Raw genomic sequence first — 21,795 nt, forward strand, 5'->3', positions numbered from 1 at the left:
AGGACCTCTTGATGAAGGTTCCCTCACACATCTACTAAGCTCTTGTTCTGTCTATGACTAGGGATAAATCCTGAGACTCTGAGGACGATGGCCTTTCTACTTCTCATGCTTGAGCACCCTCATCACATAGAGCATCTCCAGGAAGCCTCGCCCATCAGTTCCTACATGGAACACCCATGTCTTACTCTGTGATCTCTTTGACACACAGGCCTATGAATTGTGCACTTTTCTGTAAGTCTGTCATACTTCAGTTTAAAGGATGCAAACATACATGGGGGGTGGCGGGCAATGGTTGAATATGGTGCACAGAGCAATGCCTTTTGAAGTTTGCCAACAAGAGATCAAGAACTGGAATGCCCCGGCACCCACAGCTCCTTCCTGTGCTTAGCTGCACAGGGCCTACTGTTCTGTCCTCTATGGCGTGGGTCCCTGGGTATGGAAGGGTTCTGTCCCACGTCCTCTAGATTCTCCTCTTCAGATTGTCCTGCTCCAGTCCCCGGAGACTTTCTAATGTTTACCCACCTCCTCATTGCTCCCTCTGGTGCTTAAGGATTAGCTCTGTCTTGGCCCATGTTTTCACCCAGACCTCTCTCCTGAATCCCAAAGCGTGCATCCAATCTGCCTGCTCTGTGCCTCTCTTCCATGCCAACACGTTTGCTGAAGACAAGACAAGCCCCCACCCTCTCGTATACATGTCTGCCTTTCTGCTGCATAATGTTCCATCTCCAGGGCTTCCATCCCTCTCTATTCACGACATAATGTAAATCCATAGGTCATTCTTCCAAAAGACATTCCAGTCTCTCTACTTATAAAGTCCCTGGTAGCAGGAGTGTTCCAACCCCACTGGCTTTCTTCTGGATTATGGTGACAACTGATAGTACCTTTAACTTGGGGGTTCGCTGCCTGCTGCCTTCTGCTATAACATCATATAGCTCCTCAAGCCCAAATCAGAGCCCAGTGCATTTTAACAGATAAAGGTCCTTGGGTTTACCTACACACCTTTACCTCTTCTGTTCTAGTCTCCAACTCTTATACCCAGTGCTCTCCTGGCTTCAATCATGCCAGGTTAGTCTTCATGTGTGCCAGGCTAGTTCCTATCACAGAGCCATTGTACTGGTTGTCTCTGCTAGGAAGACTTTTTCTCAAGAGCACCTCTTGGCTCAGGCCTATGGCTTTGTCATGAAATGTTACCGTCTTGGCAGCCTCTTCTGTGATCGCTCCTTAAAATTTTATCTCTCATATCCATTTGCAATGCTATCTTTCTCTTGCATACTCCTCTGATTTTATTCTTGTTTTTACACTGCCTGACTTCACTGGAATGCCAAGTCTATGAGTGGGGAGTTTGACTTCTCTTATTTACCGCAATACCCCAGGCACCCGCATCAGGGCTGGCACATTCTGTGTGTTCAATAAACAGAGGCTCATGGGTAATTTTAAGGAGATGCTGGCCAGCTCTGTAGGACCCCTGTTCCCCCAGAAGAAGGTTCCCTTTCCCCCTCCTTTTCCTGGTTCCTTTTGCTGGCACTATTCATAAAATTCCTAATCTGGTCCTAAGTACCCATCTCCCATTTAATTATTGCTGTAATACTGCAGTTAGTAAAGGAAAGAAGCATTTCATGAAATGAAATGAAATCAAGACATAATAAATGTCTCAAAGAGAAGACTCTGCTAGTCACCTCACACATGCAACCCCAGGGCCTGTGGTGTGGATCCAGATCCAAGGCCCTTGGGGAGTGTGTCCAGCTGCAGTTTCAGGTCACCATCTGTTCCAAGGGACAGAGTGCAGGGCCACAAAGTCAAACATGGCCACATTTCCCCTGGGATCCCTGTGCCACACATTCTTTAAGTGGGATGTGGAGGCGGAGGATTGAGGAGGGAGTCCTGTGCTCTTAGATGTGTTTTGCACACAGATAAAGGAGTTCTGCTGCAGCAGATTCAGTTTTAATGGATGGAAGTGCTGACGTTCTGCCTTGTGCGCCCCATACTCGCTACCTTTATGAGATCTAGAAGTCGTTTTCATCCTTGAAACTTTTTTTCCATTTCAAAGGAGATTTTAGTTTTTCACTTTTAGACTTATTGGAGGAATTAAAGAAGATAAGTGTGTATTAACTGGATTACAGCAGTTACTCAGCAAACTGTGGGATTTATCTGTACCCTTAGCATCATTCGGAAACACCAGTTTCTAACTTAACCTGCAGTCCACACCTTTCTCTATAAGCTGGTTTACAGAACTGACTCATTGGGGACCAGATGACACCATGAAAGTGTTGACACCATGTTCAAGTGGACAGCAGGTGAAGCCCACTTTGCATCTATATCAAGTCCTTTGTTACAGCTTAGGGCACAGTGTTGGATGGCAAGCTTCCCTTCCAGATTCTCTATCCTAAACCCCGTGTTCCCAAGTTTGCACTTTGCCTTTCTGAGTACAGCCTCATCCACAAAAAGATATATGTGATCCAGGTTCTCATGAGGTCCCTTGGGTGGACAGCAGGGCTCACACTCAGCGCTGAGAAAATCAGCCAGCAGGCTTGTTAAAGTACAGGTTCCCAGGACCCACTTCCGAGGAGCAGGGCTGTGCTAGGGCAGGAAAGTGCAGTCCCAAAGCATCTCTTCCCAGAGGGAGCAGAGCTTTAACAGGGGTACATTGCAGCATTGGTGCATACAGAGAGAGTGCTTAGCAGTTACTCCTGCTGCCTGGCTATCACTACTGTTAGTCTGATCTCACAGATCAGAACTCCTGTCTGTTGTCTGCTTCTGTCCAGGCACCCACTTGCCTGCAGATCCACAATGTTTGGACAATTGTGGTGCCCAGCAGGGTACCATTGGGCTTTCTGTCCCAGCTCCCTCTGGGAAATCTTGGATTTGGGAATTATTTTTGATGACACGCTGTGGACCAGGAAACAGGCAAGGAGGGTTTGCCCATAGAAAAGGATCTGCTCCGGAGGAAGACAGAACCCAAAAAGCACAAGTTTGTAAGCCCAGAACAGCAATTCATTCTTTTCACCACTGATGGATTTAATCAAGCCCCCTGCTCTGCTTTCCCAGAATGACCCTGTGTACTTCTGTAACCTCACTGAGGAGATAGGTTCAGTGAGAAAGGAAAAGAAACAACAACAAAAACCCAAACAAGCAAACAAACACAACTGAAGTCACATGTACATGTCAAAGATTTCTTGTGAGCAGCACCACAGCCTTGGGGAGCCTGGCTTCAGAACAGCACTGTGCTGGCCTGTAGCTCCCCTGAGGTGCCACAGCTGAGCACGCTGGGGGCCTTGACAACATCTGCAAAGAACCTACAAAGAGAGAAGGCACTGGGCTTCTCCCTCCAGGCCCCAGGATTAGCAGTCCCAGCTGGCCATGTCCAGGCCAGCTCTGATTCAATTTAGAGTTTGATTCTGAGTGTGTCTGTTCTAGTCCATGCTGTGCACTCTCCTCTTGGCAGCTTCCTGCTCTCCTCAAATGGCCTGGAGATTTCTTTACTGTCTGCAGTTTGGGTTGCAGAGGCATACACAGAGTGCCCAGCAGCTTTCTGGCTGGATGGAGACTTTGGGAAGTGTTTGGGCATGGAAGAACCCACCTAGACAGGACTTGGACACGGGCCCTGCAGAGAGGACTCCATCCAGACAATTCTAATGGAAATAGCAGCACAGCACTGGGCCCCACAGCAGGGAACCCATCCTCTGACTATAATACAAAGGGAATCTGGGGAGGAGGGGAGAGGAGCTGGGAGCACCATTTCCTCCTCCAACAGCACAGATACAGCAGGGCTTTTCTGGCCTCCCCCAGGGGTCTTCTGCACCTGGAGACCCTTTATATGCACCAGAGCCTCTAGTACTCTGTGCTACATGGGGCTGCCTTTCTCTCTGTTCTGGTTGGGACAATGACAGTGGGTGGCAGTGATGGTGATTTCATGCTTTAATTAGTGCATATAAATGCCTTTCTTTTATGAATAAGAATATGAAAACTGTCTCTTTCTTTGCTAGGAAAAATCTCTTTCAAAACCTGCATTCCAATGGGACGCTGTATAGTAAAATAAGCTGGGAATTGGTACCTTTAGGATCTCCCACTCAACATGGATCCACACGGGCTGCTACAGACATGCTCTGTTATATGTATAGTTTACAAAAATGAGCCTTTGACAAGGAAAGCAAACCCTATTCCCTCCTTTCTGGCTAGATTTGTTGTTTACGCTGGTATCTCTAACCTGGACCAGATGTTTCCCCACAAGTGACACATCAAGTCTCATTTAAAGGTCAAGCCTCCAAAGGCCATCTGCCTTCTGGTAGGTGGATGCCTGCTTTGGTCACCAGTTGTGCTTCTGAAGGCAGTATCACCTCTACAAGGACAAAGCTGAGTGACCAGGAGGTAAGGCCACTTAACAACCCCACCTGGCTCTCTGGGGTTCCCCAGCTTATTGCATACAGACACCCCTCATGGTCAGGCTTCCTTGGCTGTATCCTTCATGATGGTGTGCTTGTGTAAATATCACCTTGTAGTGTGTATAACCAGCCAACAGAGGTCTTACCTCATGGGACAAGTAGAAGGCCGCAATGCCTAAGGGCCAGAAGCAGCAGAGCATGGAGAAGACGCTGAGTCCCAGGTGGTCCCGTGGGGGCATCATGAGGAAGTTGTCCTCACTCTCTGTATCACTGGAGTAGTCACTCTACAGAGACAGTGGGAAGGACAGGAAGGGAGTTTAGTGAAAGAATAATGGAATGCCACCTGGCTGGAGCAGGCCCTTCCTGGCTGCTGTTCTAGCTGCTGTTTCTGATGTTCTTGTTACCATGTTGACCAGCAAGTGTGAACCTCAAACAAGGGCATAGCAGTGGGAAACCTGGCCAACATCAGGAAGACTGAAGGCCTTCCCAGTGCAAACCTCTTAGACAGCTAAACAGTAGGCAAAATGGTATGGAAAACTGTAGGGGAAGCTGTAGCCACGCCTACTTAGGGGCTGGCTACAGATGTGCCTGACCATGCTTGTGAGGGCGTGGTCAGGGTGACGTAGAGTGAGGCTTTCAGGGGACTGTGTTTCTCTTTCGTTTCCACTTTTGTTCTTGCAGTACAGACTGTTGCCACGCTGGCTGGCTAGGTCGCTCTGTAAGTAAAGCTTTTCCCTATTAAATACCCTTATATTTCTACCTGACTCCGTATTGGTAATTTCCCACTATAGAAAACAATTGTGATACGAAAGGTCCTTTGCTCACAATGGTTCAACGTACAGTCTTTTGTTGTTGCTGTTTTGTTTTAATTTATCATTGATTTCTCCAGGTGTTATTCGCCAGGCATTTATTGGGAGGTCGGTGAGGAAAATTATGTCTCAGAGATCTCTGGGATCCTAGTGTGGGGTGATGGGGATAAAGATGGTGGCCTTGGGGACTTCCAGGAGACATGCCCTACCTGTATCTTGCTTTTTGTGCTCAGCACATGGCGGGGCTAGTGTGGACCGAGGGAGGATGCTGTCTCTGGGTACGTTCAAGTTTCCTTCGATGCTGAATCTGAGTCAGGATGTAAGGGGCCCAAGTTCCACCCAGATGTGCAGCCTTCCTCATGGAGACGTGACAGCTGTTCTGGGAGCAGCTGCCTGCAAATGTAGCTCTCTCTTCACGGTGATTCAGTGAGGCATGGGACTCTCCCAGACCTGGTGAGAATTTCCTGGGAATTTGATGTAGGTGGTTTGGTGGGTGGGTTGACAATACCATCGAGATGATTTGGTGGGAGAACTGCCACCTAGCTACCTTGTAGAGCTGTGCATGCTGGCTTACCAGATCTTGGATGGGCACCTCTGGCTGGCTCTGCTCCCTGTGGATTTTATCTCATCAAAGCGCATGTGCCCTTTATGCTGACTCATAAAAAAAAAAAAAAAGCCAAGGTTGCCTTCTCCAACTGTTTATTTTGCACAAGATGAAACCCCAGCTTACTCTAGACACTGTTTCTAAAAACAAAAAAGAAACAGTGTGTCTCCTCTTCAAAGAGCTCATTATCATTCAGATCCTTCCACAGCCTGGAGAAGCTTGAGAATGTACTAGGGAGCTTGGCTGTAGGATGATTCCACTTGACACCTGCCACACGAGGCTATCCCCCCTCCCCCCAGCCTGGAGCCACTCAGACACGGATGCCAAAAATCCTCCAGATGAAAATGGTGTTCATAATCTTACACTAAAACTGCTGGAAGCCCATGCCACCAGGCAAACAGCACAGCATTATACTGAGAGGTTAGGGACTCTGGGTGGGAACTTGGTTTCTGTGTAGTTAATAAAGAAAACAAGCACAGGGTGTTGGGATCACTCACATAACAAACAAGGATTTCTTCGCGTGGCCATGCCATGGGAGCTGATAACCCACTGCCCACACAGGGCTGGCTCTCCACACCACACACAGGTAGGCCTGAGGAACAGGGGTCCCATGCTTTACTCCCCAGAGCAAAAGTCACCTCTGGAGGCCAGAAGGCCAGCTCTCTATCATGTCTCTGTCCTGCTGATCACTGTTGCTCTCTGCTCAGGTATGAGTTTTCTGCCTGGTACAGTGTCCCTTCCATGTGTCTGGGACTGTACAGTGTCCCTTCTGCTGAACTACATCTGTGGAACGTCAATTCATTTCATTCTGACACAATCTCCCATATGGTCTTCAGAACAGTAAAGGAAAATGAAAATTACTGTCATTATGGCTATCTGAGATGGAAATCAAAACAACCGGCAGGGATGCATAATTCATGCAAGATTCGAGGACTGCAGTGCCCAGGCCTTGCATAGCATGGAAACACCCTGTGCTCAGTCTGAATCTTGTCACATAGTACCTCTTCACACACAGCCCTGTCAAATAGATCATCTCTATTTCCACCTGAAACCTAGTGATGTCGAGAGGAGGTCCATGACCACAACTGTGCATGGTGAGCTGTCCTGCTGGAAGGCCATCTCTGCAGGAGGTGCCTGAGAGGCTGGCCTCCGACAAATCCACCAGGGACTAAAGACCACACTCAAAGGCCAAAGGTCATCTTCTTTCTTCAGACCTTCATCTTCTTGACCTGCGGGTCAAAGCTGCCCTGACGTGTGTGGAGATTTTGGCTCATGGACAACCAACACATCTGTGCTTGTTTGTTTAGATTCTTAGATTTTAGTTTTTGGGGTTTTGATTTTTAGTTTACAAAGAGTGGGTTCTGTGCTCTCGAGGTCATTGTGTCTCATAAGGACTCTAGACATAATTTAAGCTTTATTGCCTTTTCTGTTTTATAATGGATAAAGCAGAGGCTGGGAAAGGTTGACACTCTTGCCAATAGCACTGATTAGCCAGTCCCTCACTGTTTATTACAGGCTTTGTGCTGTGTTTGAACTCATAGCCAGCTGCACACAAAACAGTTTCGTTTCACCTATGCCTATGCTCCTTCACTTTGATCACCAGGGCCTCTGGTGATCTTGCTTCCTAACTGGTGTGTGCCAAGATGGTTGTGTAGGTGTGGTGCTGAAATGTTGCCATACAGTGAAGGCTGGAATCTGCTGCTCCATGGCCCCCAAACATGTTAGCATTGCACTGACTGTCTAGATCTACCTGTCTCTCAAGAATTACATCACCGTCCCTATGCTGTGAAGAAATGGGTTTCAGAACAATAACTGCTTTGCTGAATCTTAATTGAGCCACACACTGAAGTTACAGACTTATTCTTGCCTGACACCAAAATAATTAATCAGTTTGATTAAAATGGATTTTCAAAATTCAAGAAAAATTACAGAGAAGATAAGAACATCCTGGCTTGTAATCCTTCCTTTGCTCTTCCATCTGCAGGATCCTCGTGGGTTTAAGCGGTCATGGGCACAGAGCCACCAAATAGGGAGGGGAGGAGATACAGCTGGCCCAAGAGATGTGCAGATTCTTTCAGCCAAGTAGATGAAATATGCACCACCCACACAGAAGAGACGTGGCTTGTAGGGCAGCTGTCTTTTAAATCCCTTTCCTAGGTCACTGTCTGGAACATCTGCGGCAGATGGGAAACACTCACAGAAGTTCAGGATTCATGAGATGTCTCCTTGTGAGCTTCAGGAAGCAAGGCAGAGGCAAGGGGGCTGCTGGCCCTGCAGCCTGGGCCTGCTGATTGGTTTGATCCCTTGAGTGGCATATCTCCCACTGGGCTGATGGGTCTCAAGCCTTTTATTATATTTTTCCATTGTTAAGTAGTCACAAGGCCAGGCTTTGTGCTGATCTTCACCGAGTTCCACCCTCCTTGCAGCCCTGTGAGCAAGTGCTACTGGCTGTTTCCAGGGAACAGAGTTTGATTCAGCTCTGTTACTTGGATTCCCTCCAGGTGTCACCACCAGTGTGGTGACCTGGAGTCATCCTTCTTCCTCCACCGGGTCATCTGGGCAGGAGGGTCACCATATATGGTCCTAGGAGGCACTCTGGATGGTCTTGTAATACTAAGCCAGCAGCTGCTAGCCACATAGACCTGTGCAAACCTGAATCACTTAGAATTAAATACAACCAACAGCTGGTTCCTGGGACTCACTACACATTCCATTACTCAGAACCCATGGTGTTCAGCATCTATCAGTACACTTCTGTCATATACACATAGTACTCATTTCCTCAGTAATTAGTGGGTTCTCCCCAAATGTCACTTCCCATCAGCAACTCCCCAACAGTTGACAGACTGTCTCAATCTTCTCTGGCAGAATCTTGACCTTCCCTGAAATTTTCAGCCATGCTGCTGTCTACTATCTGTCTTGGCAGGCAGAGGTCACAGGTATGCCCTGGCACAAGGAGGATTCAGTGCACCTTTGCTACATGCAAGAGCTCACCTGTGGCCTTAGCCAACAGAAACACCAACTTCAACTGAAAAATGACTCCACCAGATTGGCCCAGAGGCAAGTCTGCGGGATATTTTCTTGATTAATGGTTGATGTGGGAGGTTCCAGTCACTGTGGGTGGTGCCACCTCTGGAAAGGTGGTCCTAGGTTGTATAAAAATTCCAGTTGAGTGAGTCATGGGCAACAAGCTACTGAGCAGCATTCTTCCATGGTCTCTCTTTCAGTTCCTACCTTGAGTGCCTGCCTGGACTTCCCTTCGTGGTAGTCTGGAGTGGATGAAATAACACTTTCCTCTGGCTTTTGGTCCTGGCATTTATCACACCAATAGAAACAACATTAATACAACGTCCATGTTCTCTGCTTTATTCAAAACCAGACCACATTAAAGACACAGCCGGCATCCCCTATAGCCCTATTATGTGGTACCTGCATGGCTCACAGATCTAGGGTCTCACAAACACAGAATACAAGGAAGGCCCATTTCATGATAAGAGTACAATTGTCCTAAACAATACATTAACCATCTTGGGCATATGTTAGGAGCTAGGAGCGTGTGTTTAGTTTCTCCTATTTGGCCCTAGATTCCCCACAGATTGAACGTGTATCATGAGGTGGTAAAATAGAAGCAAAGTAAACCTGTTAACAGGTTCTGGATGTAGCTCAGTTGGTAATGTATTTTCTAGCATGCAACAAACCCCTGGGTTTGACCCTCAGTACTACATAAACTGAGCATGGTCAGTCCTTTTCCTATTTGCATATTGAGCTCCCACACGAATATTTATAAAACAAATAATACTTATTAATAAACTCTGGAAAAGAGTAAGTTAATGAACTACTCAGAAGTAAATCTTTTTTATTTCTCCCGGTAGCATCTAGTTCAATGTTGCGTAAATGATGGTGTATTTCTTAAGAAGAAAGTTTCTATGATTTTAGAAGACATTGACCTGATCAAAATCCAGAAATATGAAAATACTTTTTAAATGAAGGAGTAAAAAGTAAAGTTAACTTAGAAGGAAACCAAATGAAACAAAGTGGCCTGCGTGCCCTGCAAAGGATGGGGTGAAGTCCCTACTGCTCACCATCCAGGCATTGTCTTGCAAGAGATGAGGCAGAGGGGCCTGTCATTTCCGTGCTTATTACTGACCCCTTTCCTTTGGAGGCTCTCAGTGTGACTCAGAGCCAGACAGAACTGAAATAGGCAGAGAGACAGGAAGCGGTGAAAGCAATAGCTCTCAGTCTGTGGGCTGTGACCTCTTGGGGTCACCTATCAGGTATCCTGCAATCAGGTATTTACATTATGATTCATCACAGTAACAAAATTACAGTTATGAAGTAGCAATTAAATAATTTTATGATTGGAGGTCACCACTACATAAGGAACAGTATTAAAGGGTCACAGAATTAGGAAGGCTGAGAACCACTGAGTTAAAGGGATATAGGTAAGGAAAGGAGTGTCACTAGATGCTGGGAGAGAAACGCTGCACTACCCTGCAATACTGGATTGCATCCCTGTTGCTGGGGATTGGGTGACTTCCAACACCTGAAGAACATTTACCAGCAAACTGTGCAATGGATGACAGGGTGTTTGCTAGTGCATAAATGTGGAGCTGAGGATGAAGCTGAAACACACTGTTGTGTGACTCACCACTAGGAACAGCGCCTTTTCCAAGTTTTTCATACTGTGTCCTGCTTTGGTTCTGTTTCTCTTGGTTGCAGCCCTTTGGATTCTAGTTTCTACTTTCTCAGCTCCCCATGATCACATTCCCATGGGTTAACATGCTTTGTATGAGATTTCAGCTCCTCCTATGTTTGCTATGACCTGAACAAGGAGGAGCTCATGGAACCCAGACTGATGGCTGGGAGGCCAGCATGGGACTGATCCAGACCCCCTGAACGTGAGAAGGCCTCGGCAATCTCTGGGGCCTCTGGTAGTAGATCAGTACTTTTCCCTGGCGTACAAGTGGACTTTGGGAGCCCATCCCATGTGGAGGGATGCTCTCTCAGCCTGGACACATGGGGAAAGGCCTAGGCCCTGCCCCAGATGATATGACAGACTTTGGGGATCGCCCATGGTGGGCCTCACCCTCCCTGGGGAATATAGGGAAGATGGGTTTTGGGGGGTCAGTGGAGGGTGGGGGAGGAGGGGAGGGAGAGGGAGCTGGGATTGACATGTGAAGGAGGCTTGCTTCTAATTTAAATAAAAATAATTTAAAAAAGTTTGCTTAGCCTTTTGGAGCAGGCACCAGGTCGTGGAGAGTGCTGTAAATAGCTGTCATCCATACTCAGTTGTATAAAAGACACCTGAAGTCACTGCACCAAGCAGAGGTTCTCATGAGGAAGACTGTGGTTCAGAGGGGAACTTCTGTTCATAAATATCTGTTCCAGGCAAAAAGCAAACTCATTTCTCATTTAAGAAGTGTCTGGTTAGCATCTAAGGATGGCTGAGGCCTTTGGAATATGTGATGTTCTGAAATCAGGAGCCAAAGGAACTTCTTGCAGGAGTCCCAGTGGTTAGCTTCTTGGGGGATAGGTTCTCCTACAATTTATTGATCAGACAAAGAAACAGGAAGTTTTCAGGTGAGTGGAGCTGTCAGGCAGGGGACCTCATTGGCAAGAGTGCTACCCGAGAGACAGGGAGGGACTAAGTGTATCTCCTCAAACCCTGCGGGGAATCTAGGGGGATTGGATACCCACAAACTTCAACTAGGGCACCCTATATGGAACAAAACCACCAAACTCAGGGCAACCTTGAGAGATGAGACAAACACACAGACCAGTGGTCAGGCAGGGTGAAGAACCATCACCATTGCCAAGAAAATGGGTACGGAGGATAAATACAAACGTCGTTTTAAAAGCAAAGTCAACCCAGACTTGTGTGAAGGACACTGCATGATTCACATAAAAGTGACAAGGACCTAGCAGGAGAGCAATGTATGTATAGTCAGGTCCCCCCAAGACCCAGGACAAATGGCTAACTGTGGTGCCTATTACCACACAAAAATACACACAGGCCTCCAGGCTCACTCAGTATTTGTGGCCCTCTCAGCAATTCTCAACACATCCTCTACCCTAAACACCTCCAGCCTAGGAACTTGCCTTCCCTCCCCTCAGCTTCTTTCCTATATAAACCTGCCATTTCAGACACATGCTCTCTTGGTCTCTTGGCTCTCTTGGTCCACTTGTTCCCTTCTCTCTTGTTTCTATCCCTTCCTTTGCTCTCCCCATCTCTCTCTTCTCATAGCCTCGTATTTTCCCTCATATCTACAATTAAATCTTTCTCTTCAACCATACCTTGCAGTCATGTCCTCATTTCATTCAAGTGGCAATAGTAATGTTTTGCATTTCTTGTTAGGGACACAAACTCATGGCATGCTGTGCTAGCCAGCTTTCTGTTACTATAACAAAATACATGCGATAACTTATGAACACGATGAGCCAGAAAACAAAACAGAAGGAAGAGAGGCAAGGGGAGAAGAGAGAGAGAGGAAGAGAGGAGAGAATGAGAGAGTAGAGAGGGAGAGAAGAAGAGAGGGAGAATGAGAGAGAGAAAGGGGCATATCAAGGTCCCATTTTCTTCTTTAAGGACATACCCCACCACTGAATGACATATGGGCTTCCTGCTAGGTTCCACCATCACACAACACCATGGGAATCAAGCATTTAAAACATGGCCTTTGGAAAATAATAAACATACATAACAAATAATAAGTTTTAGGGAGAAAAAAAAGAGACTTCAGTCTTAGTCATTGACTTAGTAAAGGATCTGTGTGCAGAGGGATGGGCACATGCAAAGGGCCTGGGTTGACAGGGGACTCAGCACTGTGGACAGTAAGAGGGTACACAGCATGAGGTGGGATGGAGTAATGCCTCCATCTAGCCCATGCCACCAGCCAACCACACCCTACTGCTTGAGAAAACTAGGCATATCCTACACCAACTTAACTAGTCGGGAAATACTCAGAGGGTTGGTTTCACAACTACAGGCCAAGCTACTGACTGTCGATACAGGGTAGATTTGCACCCCAGCTGTAAATCTGCATCATTAATTCAGGTGATTCTTCATAGCATGTAATAACCATATGCATATTTTCTAAGACAAGTGCCTATTTCAGATTTTTTTTTTTTAAACTCTAGTTTGTTATGTTTGCCTGGGGAACTCAGAGCTTAATCTACCCTTTACTACTTTACTATTTTTTTCCTGGTTTCACATGGAGAGTTGAAAATGTCCCATCACATAGGCAGGGACCCTGTTCCCCCACGCCTTCTGGAAATGTTCCCTTCCTGAAAGCAAAGCCCTGAACAGAGAAAAACTATAGGCAAAGGCAAGTGACCGCTGTCACAGCACATACTACCCAGGCCCATTGTTCTTTCAGATGCTGCTTATCCAATGATGTTCTTTGGCCTTAGACCTGAATTACAAGAAAACACATTGTCACTTAGTCTAGTTTGGTGGCATCAGTCAACCTTGAACACACTTCTCTGTGGTATTACACCTCCCCTTCCCTCGATAGAGACCTTAAAAGGACAGGCTCTGTTCTTCCACAGGCTGAAGTTTTCAGACCCCACCACACTCCCGAACTTTACTAGATGCTGCCTGAAGACTGGATGAGCAGCTGTGCAGTTGGTGAGTCTGCAAGGAAATGTGCTGAGAGGATGCCAATCAGTGCAACCCTTAAGGAAGCAAAACTGTCAGGATAAAACAAAAGCACAGATCTTAGTCTTTGGCCTCCCAAGCCCAGTCCTAGGAATTGATCTGGAAGATTAAACAACAAAAACATAAGATGCATGGGCACCAGCTGTTTCATTGCAATGTTACAAGTAACTACAAAATGTTGGAAACAACTAAACTTTAACGGACATTCAAAGAAGGGTGATGTTACATGATTCTCCTTGGATAGACATAAGCAAATGTTTACACATATCTGATATGTAAATAGCAGACCAAATAACTGATTCTAGCCAGCTCTAGCTTGGTGAACCAATGAGGTCATTGGAGTAGTTACTTGTAGGAGCATGGGGAGCACACAGGAAGCTGAATAACCCAAAAGCCCAAACGGATGATAAATCACAAAGGCTACATCTCAAGGGCTACCTCTACAATCTACAGATAGATTTGCTGGTCAGTGTCTCTCTCACCAGCAGTTGGTACTGCTTATATGACCTTGGCCAGAGGCATTGTGACTGTCTTAGCTGAGGCTTGTAAGTTCTGAGTAGCTCCTGAGTCATAGGTGCCCCCTCCCTCCAGGAAGGAATGTTCCAATTTTGAAGGAATAGCCATAGGACAGGCAGTTAAATGAACTGTGCTGTGTCCCCACAGGAGAACATAATGAGGCTTGTAAAAATGATAGATGAGACCCGAAGAGAATATTAATAAACAGCATACCCATAGAGAGATAGAAAAGCACACAGCTTGCAACACTCAGGACATTTCACTCAGTGACAAACTTCATTTACAATGATGGTCACATAGAAATCATTCTGAGTGACATTGAAGCCATCTTAGTTTGTGTTAGGCCAGTTTGTGACGTTTGCACATTGAAATTTCTTAATAGTGTCTTTTATAAGAAGTATCTGGTTATCAAGTGTGTGAACATGTATGTTCCTATGTACTATAACACCATATGCAAGCCTACCCACAAATATCATAGGGATCACAGAAGTTGGGCATTTGTCACAAGGTGCTAATATGAGCACCTCCCTGCAAATCACTCAGTGATTACCAAGCAACACAGTCCTGTAGTCAATGAAAAATTTGGCAGTCACCGCAGGAAGAAATCAGAGCTACCCACACTGGTAAAAGGTAAGTAGATGCTACTGGCCTCCTGACTGGTTGGACTGGGAGATATAGTATCATTTTTGTAGCTTAAGTTCAATTATACAGAGTCAATCAGACAAACCTAAATTTACAGCTGGCCTGCAATGAAACTGACCCATACTCTTCAAAAGTCAAGGTCACGACCAACAAGAACAGACAGCAAGGCCCTTCCACATTAAAGAAGACAGCAGGGCTATGACAATAGATGCAGTGTGGGAACTGGATCTGAACTTCCTTTCCTTTGCTACACAAACAATGCAGGGAGAAATGAGATAGATGGAGGTGGGTACACTTTTTAGACTAGGAAAGAGTCTTGCAACTGATAATTTCCTAATAATTATATTCTTAGGATATGTGCGGGGGTGTGCACACGCTTGCACGTGTATGTGTTTGTGTATGTGGTATGATTTTCTTATTTATATTTAGAAATAACAAAACATCATAATTACAACTTACTTCCAAAGAGCACAGAAAATATATTCTATAAATGGGACAGTAAAGACAGTAAGAGAAGATGCATGAAGCCCGAGGAGAATGGAGATGAGACTACGGGAACCTTTGTGCATTAGTCCTGCAACTTTAAGTCTGCTATCACCTTAAACACAAAATGTCAGAAGTCCCTTCATGCATGTTCTATTTCAGTGGGAAAATGCTACTTTAAATTGAATTCTTTTCTTTTGGGGATTAAGCATTGCATACAATTTTTCCTCTTCTGATTAGAAATGCTGATGTGGATGCCACTGGAAAACATGAAAAAGGAAAAACTGAATTCCTTTTTATGACAGATGAAAATTATTTAGCCCTGCAATCTGGTATCTCATCCTGTTTGTTCTTTTTGTGTTTTCACAGGGAAACTACTTAGTGGTCTTTGGCACACACGTCTACCCTCAAGAACATAGGACTTCAAACACTTTCAATTGATGAGCTTGAGCCAAGCAAACCAAAGTGGTGGGTGGGGGTGGGAGGGTGGGGTTCAGGGTAACTTCTCAAAGGACACAGCAGCGAATGAGCACCCACTGCAAGGCCACTGAGAAATAGCTGCTGATGCATCTGAATGAGATCTAGTTGTTTAAGACACATGATGCTGGTTGAATTCTCAAGCTCTATAGCTTTCAGTTCCACTGGTGTGAACTAGAAGGAACCCACCAGAAAACCAGGAATATAGCTGCAGGCTGCAGGGTAAGGAGTGTGAGCTTGGAGGTATAGCTGTCAAGTAGCATGCCAGCCCTCCCTAGAACTCAGGGCAAGCTTGGGGGAGCTAACACAACTATTATCTTCTCTGTAGTAGTCTTTGACCCTCCATGGAAAAAGACTATTCCAAACGCCCTGGCAAAGAAACACCACAATGTCGGTTCGTTTACAAGACCATTAGGCATTTCTACCCCTATAACTTGCACAGCCCCGTCTTCTGCCCCAGGGTTCCAGCACCCTTTTCTGGAATGAGGATCTCATTGCACTTGGTCCAGAGCAGGTGAACAGCAGATCCCTAGCTGAGCAGTCTGATGTCGGTTCACTATCTCCAAATTCCAACTATGGGCAGCATCATTTCTAGATAGTTTAGAATGTGGTATCTACGCCTTGTATCTTTGCAGCTAGGATGGAAGCCAAAGCTCAAAACATGGGAGCTTGAGGGTGCTATACTCTGGCAGACCCAGATGTGATCAGCCATATTATCTCTTAGGCTTGCATCCCTAGCTGACCACACACACCACATGTAAGAAGCACCCACAGTGCAGGTGGGCTCCTTCATTCAGAGAACTATTTCCTAAGCCAACAGCTGCTTCTGTGAAAGCACCAATTATAGCAAACCTTTGTGTTCATCAAAAGGCTGTGTGTTCTGTGTAATTGGGCATCAGCCATTTTCAACAACTCTAACTTACATTTTTCTCAGGTGTTCTGAAACATTCTGTGATTTAAAGGAAAGCATTTATTTAAGCTGTCTAGTTAGAATTTGAAAACTATAGAATGAATATTAAAATTCATGAACAATTGCCATATATATATATATATATATATATGAGTGTGCATACATTATTTAAAGTACACAGATTTTTATGCACTTTGAAATAGTACACAGAAATATACATACTTTGAAATAGTACATATTCACTTGGAAATATAACATGTATATATATATATATGCATATATATATATATATACTTTGAAATAATTTTAGACGCTCATACAAATTTTAAAAATAGAACAGAGTTCCTGTAGAAATGACAAAGATAGAACAGAGTCCCCACATGCCCTGACTTCTGTCTTACATAACCACAGTCCACCGATCAAAGCCCACACAGTGACATCGACTCAGTACCTGTGACTCAGTGCTGGCCTGACTGCAGACACCTGCTGTCCACTGTCCTCTGTGTCAGTGGGGATGGTCTTGTGGATTCAGGTCCTCATGTGGATTTATGTAATCACCAGTAGTCAGGAGACAGAAACTGTCCATCATTTCCAGGGGTCTCCCTCATCTTCCTCTTCAAATCCTATGGCTACCCAGCCTTAGCATTCGACCAACTTTGAACTATGGTCTGTTCTTCCAGTGCTGTCTTTTGGCAATGCCATACAAAGGGGAATCACACAGCACACAGTCTTGTGAGTCAAGCCTTCCACAGTTAGTATAACACTCCTAGGATACATCCAGGTGTCTGAGTGCATCACTCCTTTCTTCCTGCTGCATAATGACCCATGAGAAAGAGGTACCACAATGTGTCTATTCCTCCACTGGGACATTTGGCTGTTTCTGCTTTTTCACTATTGAAAGTAAATAGTATGGATCAATTTGTTCAGAAATTCATGTGGGTGTATGATTTTATTTCCTCAAACACCCATACGCAAAACCATTTAGGCAGGATTAGTTTAACGTTATAAGAAACAAAATGTTATTCAGAGTGGCCGCAGAAAGCTGCCTTTCTATCGGCAACAGCTGGAAATCCTGTAGAACTGAAGGCTCTCCGTCTCCCTTCAAGACCCATCAAGCTGTCTACAGTGCAATGCTCTAACTCTTCTAAGGCACTCCCAACTTATCACGGGCTTTATCGTGGCTGGTTATGGCTATGAGCTTGAAATTCTCTTGGAGGGTGATTTCATGCCACTTCCTTTCTTTGAGCCTAAGTAATTTTCAGTACTGTTTATTCTGTATCCTTACCAGAACCTGGTGGCGCCATTTTTTTTGTCATTTGTTTTCCTTTTTTTGGGGGGTCTGGTGACTCTAATAGGTACATAGTGGTATCTAGTCATGAATTTTCTCTGTGCTTCCCCGATGGCTGAGGATGTTGGACATGTTTTGTGTGTGCCCAATTGCCATCTATTTATGATAATTTATTATGTCTTTAAATATTTTTCCCATTTTAGACTGAATTGTTTGGTTACTTACATTTCAGATGGTTAGTTTAATTTCTAACAACACAATTGAGAATCACCTTGAAACACTTTCAGTGAGGGGTTGTTTGGATAAAGTTGGCCTATGGCATATCTGTAGGGGACTGTTTTGATTCTATTAATTGAGGTGTGAAGACCCAGTCCACCTTGGGTGGCACCATTCCCTAGGCAGGTGTTCTGGAACTGACTAAGAATAAAGAAAGCTGAGCACAAGCATGCATGCATTCATTGCTTTCTGTTCCCAATTATGGATGTGACAAGATCAACTCCATTAAGCTCAGGCCACTATGAATTTCCTGCTATGATGAACTGTAACCAAGAACTGTGAGCTAAAATAAACACTTTTGTAAGAGTATTTTTTTAATCACAACTAGAAAATAAACTAAGAAAACTTTATACAAAGTCTCTGATGGGTACATGATGTTTTTGAAAATAATTCTAACATAGTCTGTAACTTGTTTTTATATCATCTTGATAGTGACTTTTGTGGAGTTGAAAAAAATAATCTGGATTATGCTTTTAGTACCATATCTAAAACTCTTTCACCTAATACTTAGGTTACAGATAGTTTCTATATTTTATCCGAAGTTTCATGACTATATATTTCACATGTAGGTATGATGACTCGTTTATTTTTAGAATAGAATTCCTATATATTTGTTTACTAAATTACCTTACCTAAAAGAACAAATATGCCTACCTGTCTAACCCTAATGTGAAAGTTACCAACGTCAGTGTATGCTATTTTGAAACAGGGTAGAATAGGTTAGTTAATAAATGGTGAAAGCAAGCTACCTGAGTTATGTTTTGTGCCAACATATATTTTGAGGACATAAGACTCACCAACAGTTAAAAGAATCATATAGCAAATCCTCCTGTAGCTGCCACAATTGGCTTCATCATGTGTTTGCCCATCTGCTCATTTTTCTACCCACCCTTCTCTTCAGCTTCTTTTCCTAGATGCATAGGACTGTGAGCCACAGCCATTTCCCAGAACTCTTCAGTATACACATTGTTAACTGAGGTTCAGAATTTACTTGCCTTAAGTAGTAAAATTTACAAAAAAAAATCATTTTACTAGAAAGCTGGTTTTTCTAGTTCTGATCCAGCTAATTTGAATCACCAAGATCTTAAGATATATAAAAATAGGGTTTGGTATTAAAGTTTGATTTGTTCTTTCCTAGTTGTGAGACCCTTGGGTCCATCACCAACTTCCTTAGTAGGAGCTATTCTTGTGGTTAAGACACCATGATACCTCAGGGCACCAGAGATATTATGTCTGATTCTATGTGTGAATTTAACATGCAGATAGGGTAGAAAAGCAATGGCTGGAATGTCTACTTTGTCACCTGTCATTTTATGGGACATGATTGTCTTCCTTTCATTCACAGTCAAGGGTGACGAGGGACAGCAGTCAGTTTGAAGAAATTGCAGCAACCCCTGCATAGTGCCAATCTGGTTTTCTTTTGTGCCTATAATGCTGCCAATAGGTTGATTGTAGTAGGAGGTGAGCACATCTCTCTGACAGAAGGTGAGGCATTACAAGAGTGGGTTAGTGTGTTGCTGGCAGACCCCAGCTCCTCTGTACCCCTCAAAGGTACCTGAACTCCCAGAACTAGCTCTGGTGACCCCAGAGAGCTCCAGCCTGTCAGGTTGTGCTAGTGACCCCACTGAGGGAGCAATGTGAACAGTGGGGACAGAGGTACCTCCTATTCAGATAATGTTTATGTTAAGCACAGCATCATCTCAAAGAGAATGTCAGGAAATTCTGCTGCTCTTTTTCTTCAGCCTTTCTAGCACAGCAACTACTGTGACCACCTTTAGTCTGTGACCTCTGGAAGCACATCCTGAGTACTTACAGAAATACAGGAATTTATTCTTACACTTTTCATTGCTGTAACAAAATACATGAGGTTTTATAAAGACAGAGGTTTTGGAGGATGCAAGGTCAAACTATAATTCTAGTGAGGGCTCCTGTCAACATTAATACCATGGAGGAGGGCTTTGTGGTGAGAAGGACATCTATGGTGAAGTGAGAATCCAGAGAGGGAGGAGAGAGGGTCTTGCCCTTTTATGATAACCCTCTCGAGAATCAAACCAGTGACCAACCAATGAGAGCCATTTAACTCTCTTTTGAAAGTAACAACACCTCTCACATTAACACATGGAGAATCAAGCTTCTGAAACATAAGTTGTGGGGCCACATCCAATCCATGACAACCCTGGGTTGAGACCTTGATCTACAGCTGTGCACCCAAGGGATTGTCGGGACAACACACGCCCCTTATTTGTTTGGTAGGTGTGTGTGTGTGTGTGTGTGTGTGTGTGTGTGTGTGTGTGTGTGTGTGTGTGTGCTCGCATGTTTCAAAACTCTACTGGGAGTCCCCATCATCTTTACCTTGGGTTCTGATGACCCCAAATTCAGTCTTTCACAGTGTGGACAGATCCTAAGTGTGACAAAGAAATTATACTGTGGAGGGGCAGTCATCAAATGCTCCTAAGATGACAGCATCCTGTGATCTCCAAGCCTTAGGAGTCTAAGGGTCGCACACCTCTTCCAGCCCATGCTAATGACAGATGGGCTGGATGTTACAAGGAACGGTTGTAGCTGACCCAGATGGCCCAATGTACTAACCAAGGAAAAAGCCACGTTGAGTTCCTTTTATGACCCCATTTATGGCTTCCTTGTCATTCCCTGAAGCAAAATTAGAGCACCTGCCACCAGCAGCTGGCATAAACAGCAAATATCTAAAATGGGACTGGTCACCACAATTCTCCAAGCTCAGAGAAACACTGTGTAGCAGATTTGAACCCCTGTTACAGCCAATATCTCAAAGCCAAAGCTTGGACTAAGTCTTTTGCACACAGAACTTGGAGGGGCATACTGTGCTCATAGCAGATTCTGACCTTCTAATGAGTGCCATGAGGTTTTAAGACCTTGGGGCCAGATGATTGCCTAGTGTTCCTGTAGATGACCCTTCCTCCTTCCCTCCCTCCCTCCCTCCCTCCCTCCCTCCCTCCCCCCTCCCTCCCTCCCTCCCTCCCTCCCTCCCCTTTCTTGCTCTCCCTCACTTCCTCCCCACTCCACCCTCTGTCTCTCTTCCTTTGGTATATAGAAGCCACCCACCTCATCCCATACTCTGCACCACCAGCCGCTCTGAAACAGCAGTCTCTGTGTGATCCCCCACGTTATGATCCACAGAGGAAAGCTGGACAGGGAACAACACACTGGAGGATTTAAGACTCCCAAAAGCACAACGATTCTGAATGAACTCCACCGACTGTTCCCTTGCTGCCTGTAATCCATTGGTTTCATGGCAGTGCTAACTCCCCACACAGGCCCTGGTGGCTCTCACCTATCCAACAGTGGGATTTCTAAGTACTTGTGGTCTAACACATGGCACCACTGTACCCTGGCTCTTTGCTTGCAAGTACACTTCAGGTGCAGTGTGAAAACCTGCTACAGACACTGGGGATGTTTTCCAATTAACACCAGCGACCCACAACGTGAACTTCGTGTCTTGAGCATGTGGTTTTTAAATTAGATGGTGGCTGCTTTTCCTCCCTAGGTCTCACATTTCCCTGGTGACTGGTTCATGAGAAACAATGTTATTTTTCCTTTTCTGTGAGAAAAGAGAGAAAAAAAAAAACAAAAAACTTTCTTCTGAGATATATAGGAAACTCCAGTTCCTAAACTATCCAGACTCCCTGCTATTCTTTTGGCCTCCACACGTGAGTGAAAACACGGGCATCATTAAAGAAAGCCCAGAAAAGATCCACTCACCATGCATTTCACAATG

The 21,795-nt window shown here is 44.9% G+C and overlaps 1 protein-coding gene across 1 annotated transcript in view; it reads right to left on the bottom strand.

The window, feature by feature from the left end:
• Syndig1 (synapse differentiation inducing 1) overlaps positions 1 to 21,795 on the bottom strand; it is an 88,645-nt gene that overhangs the window by 54,689 nt on the left and 12,161 nt on the right. The window contains exon 2 of the mRNA XM_035446131.1: positions 4,526 to 4,663. Within this exon, the coding sequence (XP_035302022.1) occupies positions 4,526 to 4,663 (138 nt within the window). The remainder of the gene's footprint in view (positions 1 to 4,525; positions 4,664 to 21,795) is intronic.

Source organism: Cricetulus griseus, chromosome 6 (assembly GCF_003668045.3).
Source record: "Cricetulus griseus strain 17A/GY chromosome 6, alternate assembly CriGri-PICRH-1.0, whole genome shotgun sequence".
NCBI classification, from domain to species: Eukaryota; Metazoa; Chordata; class Mammalia; order Rodentia; family Cricetidae; genus Cricetulus; species Cricetulus griseus.